This window comes from Cryptotermes secundus, unplaced genomic scaffold (genome assembly GCF_002891405.2).
Source record: "Cryptotermes secundus unplaced genomic scaffold, Csec_1.0 scaffold446, whole genome shotgun sequence".
Lineage (NCBI taxonomy): Eukaryota > Metazoa > Arthropoda > Insecta > Blattodea > Kalotermitidae > Cryptotermes > Cryptotermes secundus.
The window spans coordinates 1,240,732-1,256,112 of NW_019731271.1; the positions used below are offsets into that span (position 1 = coordinate 1,240,732).

Genomic DNA, 15,381 nt, shown 5'->3' on the forward strand with positions numbered 1-15,381 from the left:
CAGTCTAAAACTTAACATTCAAAAACACAATGTCACATTCTTCGTATCATCAACATCTACATCGTTGATATGTGTCTGGTATGTAGATTATGTTGCACACGTCAAACGAAGAATGTGACATTGTGTTTTTGAATGTTAAGTTTTAGACTGGGTTCAGTGTGGCAGAAACGTTAAGAGCGTACACCTGATGATGGCCGATAGAGGCCGAAACATGTAGTGTGGAAGGAACAAGATCAGGGACATATAAATATGTATTGTTTGCACTTAGGACGGAGTTTGTATCATTTAACATCAAAAAACCTTACTGTCAAAAGTACAATGTTCCCACATCGTAACATCCATAAATTTACTTGGACATCTCCTGATGGGAAGATACACAATCAAATAGACCATATTTTGATAGATAGGAGACGGCACTCAAGTATACTTGATGTCCGATCATTCAGGGCAGCAGAGTGTAATACTGACCACTACCTGGTGGTTAAGGAAAGACTGGCAGTGAGTAAACAAACAATGCACAGAATTCATATGGAGAGGTTCAGTCTCAAGAAATAAAATGAGGTAGAATATAAAGAGCAGTATCATGTTGAAATCTCAAATAGTTTTGCGGCTTTGAAGAACTTAGACACTGATGTGGATGTTAATATAGCTTGGGAAACTATTATAGAGCATATAAAAATTTCTGCCAAGGAGAGTCTAGATTATTATGAATTGAAGAAGCATAAGCCATGGTTCAATGAAGGATGCTCAAAATTATTAGACTGAGGGAAACAAATCAAATTGCAGTGGTTATAAGATCCAAGCAAAATAAATGGGGATAATCTGAACAATATAAGACGTGAAACCAGCAGGTATTTCAAGAAAAAAGAGGGAATATCTGAAAGACAAAATTGATGAGCTTGCAAGAGCAGTAAGAAAAAGCATATCAGAGACCATTATAGAGGAATAAATGACTTTAAGAAGGGTCAGCAACCTAGAAATAACTTAGTGAAAGATGAGAATGGTGATCTGCTTGCAGATTCCCACAATATTTTGGGTAGATGGAAGAAATACTTCTCTCAGTTATTGAATATATGTAGGGTCAGTGACTTTGGTAGATAGAAGTACATACATCTGAGCCATCAGTACCTGATCCAGGTCCTTCTGATGTTGAAATTGCTATTGCAAAGATGAAAATGTATAAATCACCAGGTAGTGATCAATTTCCTGCAGAACCAATTCAAGCAGGAGGTGAAAAAATATGGTCTGAGATCCACAAACTCATTAATTCTATTCGCAATAAGGAAGAATTGCCTGATCACTGGAAGAAGTCTATCATTATACCCGATCATAAGATGGGTGATAAAACTGACTGTAGTAATTATCATGCCTCAATGTACAGGGAGATTTTTTTGAGAAATAAAAGCCTTTTTCAAATCAGTACTCTTATTTGTTTAAGTTCTGTATCCATTTGTAACTTACTTATTGACTTACCCTTGTATTTTATTTATTTATTGTCTTATCAGTGGTTTAAATATATTTCCTCTCATGTTGCTAAATTGATATAGTGTTAATTGTTTGTTGTTGTTATTATAATCTTGTTGCTTTCATCATCTTTATCATCATCATCATCTGGTACTTAAAAATTATGGGCTAAAAATTCTAAGGTGTGGGATTTACAACATTTCTGAAGTAGAGGCAGTTAATTAAGTGAGAATGCTCACACGTGCAGATGTTCACACACTTGTTCCTTTCTTCACAGGTGACTGTTTGGGGTGATTATGGTCGCATCGAGGGCAAGAAAGTCTTCATGGGTGTTGCTCAGATTATGTTGGATGACCTGAACCTCTCCAACATTGTGATTGGCTGGTACAAGTTGTTTGGAACGACCTCATTGGTTAGTGGGCCTCCCTCGCTCGGCCTGTCTCGACGCAGCTCTCTGGCTAGCCTAGACTCCCTCACCAGTCACTAGCCTAGATCACCACTACTACTCTACTGACACTTCTACTTCTACTGCAGTAACCCACGCCACCTTCCCTCATCACCACCACTATCATCACCACCTACACACCTGCACTCACTAGCAATTTGCCTGACTGAGAACTTATCATCCATCGCCTGCTCTCGATGAAGCCGTCAGTTGCTAATCAGTAGGTATTCTAACCATAAACAACCTCAGTCGATCGATGATCCTCCTGCCTTATATGTTGTGAAGGATCTCTTCAAATTAATTCAGTTTTAACAGAGGAAGCAGGTAATTACACATCCAAAAGTGATCCAAATGGTTATTTGTATATTGCAGCCCATTAATATCATAAATTAAGCTATGTGTTCTATTCTACAGAATTTTAATTAATTATTTTCATGACTGCTCTGTAGAAAAAAGGAAGAATGGAGATCTTTAAGTTAGTATAAAACTTTGTAAGATTTGAGGCTTTCATGGCAGTGACTATAAAGAANAAAACTTGTATGTCAATTTGGGACTGCACACCAATAGAAGTGAAAAATCTCAGATTGTAAACTAACAATGTATTTAAAACACTTAAGTTTTGGATTTCATGTAACACAGATGTCATAATATCCAGCCTTGCATTAGTATTGATCACTTCCATATTCACTGTTTCCAAATATAGCTTTAACCTTTAACCATTTGTTGTTTAACAATGCTGTAAACATTGAGAGTATGTGGCATCGGTGATAGTATGATTAATTAATGTGGAACACTGGGGAATGAGAATTGGCAAGGGAAACAAAGGCACTTTGAGAAAACCTGCTCCAGTGCATTTTGTCCATCACATATCCCACATGACTACAAATATGAAGACCACGAAGTTGGCAGTAATGAGATAACTGAAGGCGTGAGTGCAAGAGCTAGTTAATTATCACATTTTTGGATTAAAATTGTAATGCATTTATTTACTGAAGCAGTATAGAATAATTTAATATATAGACGTGTTAATTGTCATTAAGTGCGTGAAACATATTCTTTCTTGAGACATTTGTGGCTCTTCACATAGTCAAGAAATGCCTGCCTTCTACGTAACCCAGAAATTCATTACTATGGTCATAAGAGTTCACTGCTGGATGCTAGCCCAACCCAGATGAATCCAGCCCACAAGGTTGGACTATGTTTCTGTAAAGCTAATTTTAATCTGGATCTCCCATCTATCCCTAGGTCGCCAAAATGGCCTCTTTTCTTAAGACTGAAGCATTTCTTATTTTGACTAAGCATTCTACATGCCCATGTTTTATCATGCTTGATTATAACTTGAATATTATTATGAAGAATACAAATTATAAATTTCACATTTACTGTGATCCAAACTAAAGCTAACATGACACATGTAGAAGTCTTTGATTTCATGGAGACAGTTTAATGGCAACTGGACACATGAAGTAAAAGCTCAAAATAATGAAATTCGAGGAACCAATATATGTTATTTTGAATTGTTTCATTTTGGTCCGTTACACTATTAATCACCAATTGTCAATAAATTTTCCGTCAAGTGCAACAATATATATTTTGGTAACTTATTTATATCATCGGCCTTACATGTTTCGGTTCCAAGGAACCATCTTCAGAGGCACTTACAACAAATCATGAAAACACTGGCACAGCTCAACATCCACAGTATGTAGTTATTTGTGGAAACTATTACACATATCGGAGTGTGTATACACATCGCGTAAGATACACCCGATCACAAGCCCACACAACCCCGTGCTGACGCCTCCCCCCATTGGGACGATTCACCAAGAAGGAGCCTGAATATTTTACTTGAACGTTTTTTAATTTTTAACTTTAAATTTTAACGTTGACGACTCGGTTCGAGGGTGGTTTTTTAAATGCAAGTGCTATACCTGCATTCAAGATACTGGGAAGTGTTGTGCTTTACACTCCGATATGTGTAATAGTTTCCACAAATAACTACATACTGTGGATGTTGAGCTGTGCCAGTGTTTTCATGATTTGTTGTAAGTGCCTCTGAAGATGGTTCCTTGGAACCGAAACATGTAAGGCAGATGATATAAATAAGTGACCAAAATATATATTGTTGCACTTGACGGAAAATCTATTGACAATTGGTGATATATGTTATCTTTATTTTTCCAATTTTTTTTTAAGCGAATTTTACAATATTGTATTCACTTTTACATTCACTACAGACTGACATCAGCATTAGTTATTACTGTGTAGATATTCTCTACACCTGGTGTTATAAATGTAATTTCAGATGTGCATGAAGTTCCAAGTTTTCAATCAGCCAGAGTTACAGAAATTGTTCAAATTGTCCATATCTCAAATATATTCCAGTGGCCACCATTCATTAGCTCAGTAATTAATATGGTACCTAATTTGATTTTGAACAGTGAGTTTTAGGTTAATGTTAATGTGAAAAGACATGAAGAGGTCCCCAAGAACTGTAGCTGTCTGTCACTGTGCCCTTGTGATATTCAGCAGTATTATTTCACAGTTTCTGCCTCATTGCTTCATATGGTTCAAGACCACTCTGTTCAGTCATATTGATTTATAAGTTAAAATCAGGAAGTTAAATAATTTGTGTTCTATATTGGGGATGTGACCCAATGCTTGTTTATTTAAGCTGAATTCAGTTTGCATGCAAGTATCCCTGCACCTTGCAAGCTTCTCTGATGTGTGAGGTCCTGATTCTCCTTTTCCTTATTCTTGATTCATTCATTCTTCAGCCCTTAAAAGAGCTGTTCTTTATATAGTCTGGCCCCCAGCATACCATTTAATATACAGAACCATCTGTCATCCGTTCTCATTATTTCCACTCACGAAATTAAAGAAATATGTTCCTCCAGATTATCAAAAACATTTTCTATCATTACATGGACTTCAAACTCAGAATAGAAAAATGAATAATGCATATGGATCACTATGAAAGTCGTATGCAATTTAAGTTATGAAATGAAATCATCTTTATATTTCATTTTTTTCAGATTATCTTGAAATATAGAAACTGAATTTTTCATATTTTCTTGGGATGTTTTATTACATTAAAATTGTGTGTATCATATAAAATAATAAAATGGTTTTAAATTTTATTTTTATACTGAGTGCAAATAATAAAGAATCACTGTCATTGTCCTGCAACAACTCAATTTGTAACACACCTGGCATTTACTTTTGTGCTTAGCTCCTGAGAATATCAAGTTAGGTAGCTGGAACTTTTAGAGTTATAACAATTGGAATGTTGCTGCATGGTTGGCAGCACTGTGCAAGACACACAATATAATACCTGCCATCCATTCAATTTTTCTCCATTGCATATACTCAAGTAGCAGGTTGAGATTGAGGAGTTTTCAAAGAATGGTGCCAAGTATATAGTTTTAAACATAAGCATGTAATGAAGTGTGCTCTTTAGATTTCGGTAGAGCAGAATCTCAGGAATGCAATGCTCATACATTCATTTCATTCACTAAGTTTCTTTTGCTCCATTTTGGAGCATAGGGCTTCCACGAAGCATCTCCAGTGGACTCTGTTCCCAGCCAGGCTCTCGACCTCTCATCAGAGGTCTTCTTCTTCAACAGTTCTTTGCTAAGTTGTTCTTGGTCTGCCTCTCTGTTGCACTCTGATTTTTACATAGTGTGTGTCCTATCCATTTCCATTTCCTTCTTTTTATTGCTGTGGCTACTGATTCTTCCTTTGCTAGTTTCTATAGGTTTTCATTTGTAACAGCCATTGGCCAAAAGATGTGAAGGATTCTTGTTAAACATTTATTGATAAATGCCTACCGGTTGATAGTAATTGTCTTTGTTACTTCACTGCACATACAATATAATATTAATTACATTATAAAGTACTATAGTTATACAGCAATAATAACTATCCTATGTAAGGTGCACCTTAAGAGACAAATCTCCCCAGGCAATTTGTTAATAAAGGGTTTATTTCTCCAGGGTTCTGTTTACTTAAATAGTTATGTGATGCCATATATTATCACTATTATTTGTATTTTTGAACTTGTGACATATTAAGGCTAAAATTATATTGCATTTAGTTTTCATGATTGCAAGAAAGGATGACTGATTATCTGAGGTAGAAACAATTTGTGACATAAATTATTTATTTTAAACTTTAAATTATTCAGATTATCTCATAAATCAAACAGATAAATGGTGTGCAACCAAATCAAATTTCTTGTGCCACAGGTAAGTGAATTAAATTACTGATTATTGGGTATGTAATGAAAGTCATGTGGTGTGCAGTCAAATTAAATTCCATGTGTCAGAGTTAAATGAATGAGAGCCATGGATCTTTGGGTGTGTAATGATGTAGGTCATTAATTGAGTACTCTTGTATTATGTGCAGTCTTATAAGTTCTCCTTTCACAACATTTTAATAAGGAAAACTAATTTTTTTTATATCACAACCTTAAAACACTTTCAATCGAAATCATATTCCCTACTACAAAATATGTGACATTTCCTTTACCAATTCCACTGTAGCTGTAGTACTGTTTTGCATCTGTTTGATGAACTTAAGTAGATAGCCTACGTTTTCATGAGTCTTGAAAAGTGCATGCTATATATATTTATATTTCACTTTATATTATTTTTTCACATTACTGACTGCATTTCAGAACACTGTCACTCAAAAGTTACCATTCCTCTTACCACCGTGAATCATGGAGAGACACCAAACCCACAACTGGCTGTAATGGGCAAGAGATTAATTTCTTTTAAAAATTATTTTGAAACTATCAGTATTGATTACATGAGGCAGTTGTTACATCAGTCAGATGATTTACTGTTACAAGTATCATCATGATAAAGTTATTTATTTGGATAATTTAAAATTGCTACACAACTATATAAATTTGCGTCTTAAAGTTTGGTAATTATATTTGTTATCATATCCCTTTGGAAAGAGAGGGTGTCTGTAAAATATGGCAGATTTTTCTGTTATGATGTTTTCAAACAAGTTATCTCACTTGCATAAATTAACACATTTATTGAACATCATAACCATATTATGTGAATAACACAAATCAATAATTTCTTCATTGTCTTGTTATATCATTTATTTATTTATTATTATCATTCATTGATCCATTCAGGTACATAACCACTGGATACAGAAATTGTCAGTAGATTACATTCATCTCTCATGGGTGCATATGTTTTCCTGAACAGATTATTTTAATGAATAGTATAACCTCAGTAGTACCAGAATAAAATTAATAAAAATGATTATTATAATGGATACTCATGATATCCAAAAATTGTTGATATACACAACTACAAGTCTGACGACTTCTAAGATCTCATTACATATAATACAGTATGGCACTAAGATATAAATAATGTTGGCATAGCAATATTTCTTATTTTGGAAGTGAATGTCATGGGTATGTGGAAACAATGAAGAATGATTCAGCATTCTCTTTGTCATTAGCATTATCTCAATCAAAGAATTAACTTACTTTTAAAATTAACCATTTGCCTGAAACAAAAACCAAGTAAACAAAAGAAAAAAACATACAAGAACTGTTCTTTGCTGCAACACTGACTTTGTTTAAATCTGCAAAAAAGGAAAACGTTACTCTATAAATTCTACACAATAGGGAATTTATTTTTCTTCTATCATGAATGGAACTTCTTGTGAGATGGGGATACCCAGTGTGAGAACAAGCAGAGTGAATCACTTATAAGAAGGAAACAGTACTCTTGTCCAATTATGGGTGCACAGGGTGGGGTGAGTTACTTGCCTATGAAGTACTGTTATTTGAACCCTTGAAGGCTTGATACATTAATGACTAACAAGGGAAGGACTGTCTACTTTGTAGACAAGGGCTGAGGTTGTCAGGCCTGCTTCATTTCTTGAGCTCATATTTAACTCATTGATGGTATCAGGTATGTCATTTTCTAGAATACCTTGATGATGAATGAAATAGCAAATGTTTCACACTTGCATGAGATTTTTAAGAATTCTGTACAATGTTCAGGAATTATATACAGTCTTTAATTTCTGCAACCTGTTATGTAGACAGCCACCTTATTCCTAGATTGTAAACAGAGCCTCATTTCATACTTTACACCTAACTCATACAAGTATATTACAAATTCCAATATGGGACTGATATAAATGAGGGTTAAACTGCTTTGGACACTGGCCAGTTAATATCAACAATTATTACACATGCAAAGTTACTGTCTCTTTTGTGTGTTATTTATATTTTTGACAGTGCAAATTCCAGATGTCTTGGTGCTTTGGCTTTATGCAAAAAGTGAAACTGGGATTTGATTTTGTATTAATGTGTTTATTTTAAAAAATAAGTTTGTATTGCTCTTGCCTTGCAGATGAAACATGTAGAATTAGTTGCTCATCACTTGCTCAGTATATTTCTAACATTTTGTGCGCCATGTATTCTACAAATTCAAGATGGGGCATTTGCCTATTCAGTAATTATGTAACTACCTCAACTACTGAGGGAACCCAAAACAGTTCATGGAAAACCATGGTATAGTCAGAGCCAGCATCCTAGATAAGAAATGAATCAATATATGGGAAATATACTGGTTGCCTAGATGAAATAATAGTGTGTAATGGACAGCATATTTACCTTTCATTGATTTAATGAAAATGTGAGAATGACATTGTGGTATAAGTTAAGTCCATATAAGGCAATATTTGATACTGATCCCAGAGTTGGTCTGTAAACTAAATACAAAAAGACATGTTACTGAAGATGATAGTGATTCTGGAAGATGTGATAATGAATTATGTGCTACAATCATCAAAGAGACGTTGCATAAGAGTCATGCACAAAATGTAACAGTGTCATTGGTGAAAACTGAGGAATATTGGCGTGAGACCAACATGAAGTAAGTGGCTCAACAGAACACAAATTTCATTGTAACAGGGCAAGCAAAGTAAAAGAATCTGATGCCACACACCCACCAGCTGAGATTTGACAGAATGTTGTTCCTATTCATGACACTGATATGGCAAGAAGTTAATTTTCTAATGTTCTTGCCACAGTTTTATGTAGAAGTGAGGGTGAGATATATAAATTTGGAACTACAGAGGGTGTCCTAATTAAAGTATACTCAAGACTTCAGTTTGCTACTTGAAAACAAAATTTTATCTCCAGAAATAATCTTTAAGGCATGCTAAACCCTGACTTTGTGTTCCACATCTTACTGTCTGTGTATCACTTTGGTTAATATTCACTTGTCTTCTTCTCTGTAATGTATATCACTACTTGGCCTAATTGGCCATCATCAGGTGTGCATGTTGTGATGAAGGAATCTGCTGCTCTGCTATAATGTTATTCTGATTTTCTTTTGTGTAATTGCCTCAGTTTAAGTTATATGCATTATCATGCTGTTGCCATGCACATGTTTGGTTTATGGTTTTGTTGGTCTGTTGATTTTCCTCTGGCTGCCCTGAATGTTTTTGTAGGAGTGGGAGCTTGCTGCTTGGTGATTGGCCATTGTGGTTATTCGTGGTTGGCAAAAGCACGACAACGCTTGACTTAGAATAGTCCAGGGTAGTTAACACAAAAGAAAAGCAGAACAACATTACAGCAGAGCATTAGATCCTTTAATCACAATAAATTGTACACCTGAAGGTGGCCAATTAGGCTGAAACATGTACTGATATAGAATAAGGAGAAGACAAGTAACTATTAACTGACGTTAAGTTGCACATAGATTGCAAGAAGTGGGACACAAAGTCAGGTGTACACAGTGCAACAGGATGCTGCAATATAATATTATGCTAAATTGTGTGGAGTTTTGGTCAAGGACACATTAGATATCACTACAAAGCATTGTGCCTCAAGTTTGAGCCCATGTAAGAAGAAGAAAATATTGTATAATTCAAAGTGTCACAACAGCACCTGAGGCAAAAACAAGTAAACAGGAAATAACATGAAATGTTTACTGCAGTGAAGGTTTGTTTTTTGACATTTGTATATTTTACTTTCACATTACGAGTATATTAAATTTATGTTCATTTCCATTCACTCTTCTATAATATCAATTTCTCATTAATTTGTTTCTGTCCCTAATGTAACATAAACATTTATTTTAGTATCGTTACAATCACATTTAAATTTCACAAAAATGTCATTAAAATCACATTTCATTTTACTGTTGCAACATGTTTCATCCCAATGAGGCCATCCTCAGGCAACTATAAATAGATTGAAACTGCCGCATTTTATTAGCCCATATATCAGTATGTTATATGCTACTACTGCACGTCGTTATAGCCAGAACTGCTTCTGTCATAGATGGGACAAGAACTGGTTTCTATGAAAAAGAATAGTAAATACCAGATATTCCAATTAGGATCAATATTTTTACCAATAGGTGCAATAATTTTAGTTCTTGATAAGGAATATTAATTTTGCCTGTTGTGTTCAGGGGTTTAAATTTTTTACTAGTCAGAACTTGTAGTAAGGGATTTGGGGTTTTTGCTATAGCATGTATATAATAAATATGTTATGAATACTGGTGAAATTAAATACCTTAAAGAAGCATAAAATTATAATTTATAATTCATCTTCTTTATTGGTGCTACAACGCTGTATGGGTCTTGGCCTCCTCTATGATTTCATAACTTTAAATTTTTCCAGGGTGGGGTTGTTAGCTCCACTCCCAACCCCCAACCTGCAGGATCAGGGGCTACAATTCATCTGGCCCCTAACTTTTGGCCTGTCTGTTATGGGTGGCTCTACTAAGAGCTTACGCTCCTGCCAGCATAGCTGTCCAGGTCATTGCACTGCGCTAACTTCCACTCCTTGTTAAGGCAGTAGTCCTCAAGGAGGACAGTTTATAATTATGTTGTAGAAAAAGCAAATAATTATAATTATAAATAATAGTATAATTTTATTTATTGTATTGAATTTCTTTAGTGTTAATTTGCACATTTATTACCACATCAAAATTGGTAAAGCAACTGAAAATATGTTGGATGCTGAAAAATATAATTTACCGTTTCTAAATAAGGAAATATTACTTAGAAATTTTGTCATATTCATATTTATTAGTTTGATTTTCTTTGTTCCAAGATTCCTGCATATTGTACAGAATTTGATGTAATTTAGTCAAAAGACAGAGTGCATATTTTTCAATTTTAAGAATCCTGCCTCCTTAGCCATCCACTCACATGTGTGTATGCATGCACAAATGTGCAATATCATACACTAATATACTTCACCAAATTAGGCAGTGTAATTCACTCACTTGTTTTTTCACATACTGTGAAATCCATCTCCATGTTATTTACATACACATACAAATCATACAGATACTTCTGCAGCATACCTGATATCCTAAGTCGTTTAACAATAATAAGTATAGTTAGATATTTTCTATTTGGTTTTCCTGAAATGAATCATACTTACTTTCTTTTTACCACAGTTTCTTTGTACAAGTATGAAGAACACATACCTTTCCTCCCTGTAATTCTGAACTACTGCATTATTCACTTCTGAGAACTTGCAGTTCTAATTGTAGCCAGCAATACCCACATTTTCCCAGAACTAATTTCAAGGAACAGACCCCTTCCTAAGAAGCTAATAATTGCTCAGATGATCTAGATATTCTCCACTTTTTACAGAATCTGAATATTTATTACAATGTGCACAAGAACATGCTACAAAAAGTCTGCTCATTACAACATTTTGCAATACTCTAGAGTTTAATATTGCAGGGTCTTCAGCTCCATGCTCTTCCCGTTCTTGGGTATCATTCATTTTTGGAACCCTCAAGTGCATACCCACAGCTACCCCCAATATCTGGATGTCTTCTCATTTGTCCACCACCTAAGAATGCATCATGCCATAGTGCCAAGGGATGCATTAGAATATTATCACTTTTTAAATCTATGGATGGCTACCTTTCTTTGGGGAAGCCTTATAGCTTCTTTACCCATACCATCACAGAGCTGTCGTTTTTATGTACTAAAGAGTACAATCTACACATCTACACATGCATCCTGCTGACACATAGAAACTGTATTTCAGTAATGGTATTATCTAATTCAGCTTTTCCTGTGTTATATAACTATGCAAATAAGCATGAAGAGTTATTAGAACTGACATTATTTACATTGGATGAAGAAGGGTGGGCTTCTTCTGGTACAGCCATTTATGATTTGTTGTGCTTACAATTCTGGTTAACCTTCAGACAAACTTGCCTTCATAATAATGTGCACATTTGTTTCTTTCAAAATGTTTGAGAACATTTATGCCAAATTAGGAGGGCAGATTATTCAAACTGTGAAATATGTAGATGACCTTGTGTTAGTGGCTAAGGAAGAAACTGAGCTACAGGGTATAATTGATGGACTAATCAAAATTGGAAGGTGCTATGGCATGGAAATGAATGTGGAAAAAACAAAAGTAATGAAAATTTCGAGACAACCAACCCAAGTCACAATAAAGATAGATCAAAAACAACTGGAGAATGTGAAATGTTTTAAATATCTTGGTAGCTTCTTAACAGATGATGGAAGGTGTACTTGTGAAATTAAATCTAGGATTGCCATGGCAAAAGCTGCATTTAGCAAGAAGAATCTTTTTACCAGCAAATTGGACTCCAATTTGAGAAATAAACTAGTGAAATGCTACATTTGGAGCATTGCTTTGTATGGGGCTGAAACTTGGACACTTAGGGCAGTAGATCAGAAACACCTGGAAAGCTTTGAAATGTGGTGTTGGAGAAGGATGGAGAAGATCAGTTGGACCAATTATGTGAGAAATGAAGAAGTGTTATTTAGAGTCAGTGAGCAGAGGAATATCCTACACGAAATAAGAAAACGGAAGGCTAATTGGATTGGTCATATCTTACACAGTAACTGCCTTCTAAAAGAAGTTATTGAAGGAAAGATAGAGGGGCGGATAGAAGTGACCAGAAGATGAGGAAGAAGATGTAAGAAGATGCTGGATGACCTAGGGGACAGAAGAGGATATTCACATTTGAAGGAGAAAGCTCTAGATCGCATTAAGTGGAGGAACTGTTTTGGAAGAGACTGTGGACCTGTCGTCATGACAGATTACCACTGAATGAATGAATGAATGAATGAATACCATATTGTGACCACCTCTGTGGTCTAGTGGTCAGAATTCCTGGCTACAGATCAGAGTTCTGGGTTCAATTCCTGGAGCTACCAGATTTTCAGAGAAGTAGTGGGTCTGGAACAGGGTCCACTCAACTTCGTGACTATAATTGAGGAGCTATTTCAAGGAAACAGCTGCTCCAGTCTAGAAAACCGAAATTAAGGGCCATGGGGATTCATTGTACTGACCACGCGACACCCTCTATCTGCTAAAGTTGGCACTAACTTCTCTGACAAGTGTCAGTCGCTCGTTCGGTATAGTTCACTTGTGGACTAAAACCATGGAATGTGCTTTTTTTTTTTTTTTCTTTTTTTTTTTTTTTCTTTTTTTTTTTTTTTCTTTTTTTTTTTTTTTGTTATACCATATAGTATTGAGAACTAATGCAGAAAAATTTGTGCCTTGAATCTTCCTCTTCTTCTTCATCATCATCATCAAAAACATTACTCTGTCTCATACAGCCAGGTACAATTTTGGGTTATTAACTTATCAGTCTATGGTTCATTTACAGTAGTCTGTATTGTGTGTATGACAGTAGAATTAGCATTGAAGTATATCTTTTTAGATTTGTCTGAACAAAACATTACTTTTTTATTCTAAGGTTCTTTTCTCAGTACAGTAACTTAAAGATATATTATTACAACAGTGGTTTGAAAGAGAACAATATCGAATTGAACTTTATAAAGAATGTGAAGTAGCGTAGAGCTTGCATTTTTTATGTACATATGCTTATCTTATAATTCTGCAGGTTTGTGAATCAGCAGTTTCTGATATGGTAAACTAATCTTTTTACTGCTGAGATGTGTATGTCATGCTAACATATTACTGGTTTTAACCATGAAAATACATTTTATGCAGTTCATCATTATTCTCATAATAGTCATCATTGCATTTAACACCATCATACATAAGACTTGAAATTTTCATGGTGGTGAAGATTCATGTTTTGTCTTCTTGATTCTGAAACCATGTAATGTATCATGTACTTACCATATCTGATAAGTAGGTGTCAGTGTTCAAGAGACCACAGTATGAATCATCTTGTCTTTTTTCATTAAATAATCTCAGTATACAATGACTGCAGAAAAAAAGTGTCCAAAATCGTTTGGTGAGGTAGAATTAAAATAAAACTTTGAATTGTAATTGACTTCTGTGGGAGATCTGTATGGATTTTTATGCTTGCAGCACAAGAATTGTGCCCAGTGAGCTACTCCACTTAAACATTTTATACTCTGAATGAGATTTATTGCTTTAAAACACTTCTTATGCAGTGTGTATGTTTGATGTGTGCCACTGGTGAAAAGAAACATGCTGCTATTGACCTTTTAAGCTATTTTTTTTTCAAATTCCTGGTTGTGTAATTTATAAGCTACAATGAAAATTAAAGATGCAGGAATGTGTTTCTGATGAAAATGATGAATATCAAAAAATGGTATAACGCTTTTGCTGTCTATCTTGTTACCTCCAAAACTTCATCAAGCTTTTTACAAATGACACATTGCTGTAACCCTAAAAGAACTGAAATTATATAGACCACCATTATGGACACATGGTAACCACTTAAATACCCTTAACTACTCAACATCATTGATCACTGTTTCACTACAAAATCTCAATAAATTTATTCCTATGTAACTCATTATCAGAGAAGTATGGAACTGGACGGTAACATACTAGTGGATCTCAAATTCCCCTCCCTATTTTCTTGTTATGGTAAAACATCCCATAATTCACAAACAGTACATTTCCTTAGCAGCTCATATATCATTGTGAAATAATTCCATGGTGTAACCAAATTTTTCCCACACTTTATCTATCTGTTAGTTGTCACATCTGGGTATTTCTAGATTCAAACCTCAAAACAAATTAAATAATCCACAAAATATCCATTCAGACAGAGCACAATAGACCACTGTAGGTTGCAGTGCAAGGGCCGAGAAGGCCTACCCCTCATACATTCTTCCATTCAGACAAATAATTACCATCAGTCATCATCATCCTCATCATCATCAGTAATCTGTCAAGACGACAGGTCCACAGTCTCTTCCAAAACAATTCCTCCACTTAATGCGATCTAGAGCTTTCTCCTTCAAATGACAGTATCCTCTTCTGTCCCCAAGGTCATCCAGCATCTTCTTACGTCTTCTTCCTCGTCTTCTTGTCACTTCTATCCGCCCATCTATCTTTCCTTCGATAGCTTCTTTTAGAAGGCAGTTTCTGCGTAAAACATGACCAATCCAATTAGCCTTCCGTTTTCTTATTTCGTGTAGGATATTCTTCTGCTCACTGACTCTACTCTAATTAA

The 15,381-nt window shown here is 34.9% G+C and overlaps 1 protein-coding gene across 12 annotated transcripts in view; it reads left to right on the top strand.

Moving 5' to 3' along the window:
- The window catches only part of LOC111866799 (regulating synaptic membrane exocytosis protein 2), a 204,580-nt gene that overhangs the window by 181,671 nt on the left and 7,528 nt on the right, over positions 1 to 15,381 (top strand). For 11 of the 12 annotated variants that reach the window (XR_004513258.1, XR_004513257.1, XR_002843212.2 and 8 more), the window contains one exon: positions 1,742 to 2,129. Coding sequence is in view for 1 of the 12 variants with exons in the window: in XM_033752415.1 (XP_033608306.1) it covers positions 1,742 to 1,876 (135 nt within the window). In the remaining 11 variants the exon portion in view is untranslated. The remainder of the gene's footprint in view (positions 1 to 1,741; positions 2,130 to 15,381) is intronic. The other variant, XM_033752415.1, reaches the window with a different exon arrangement.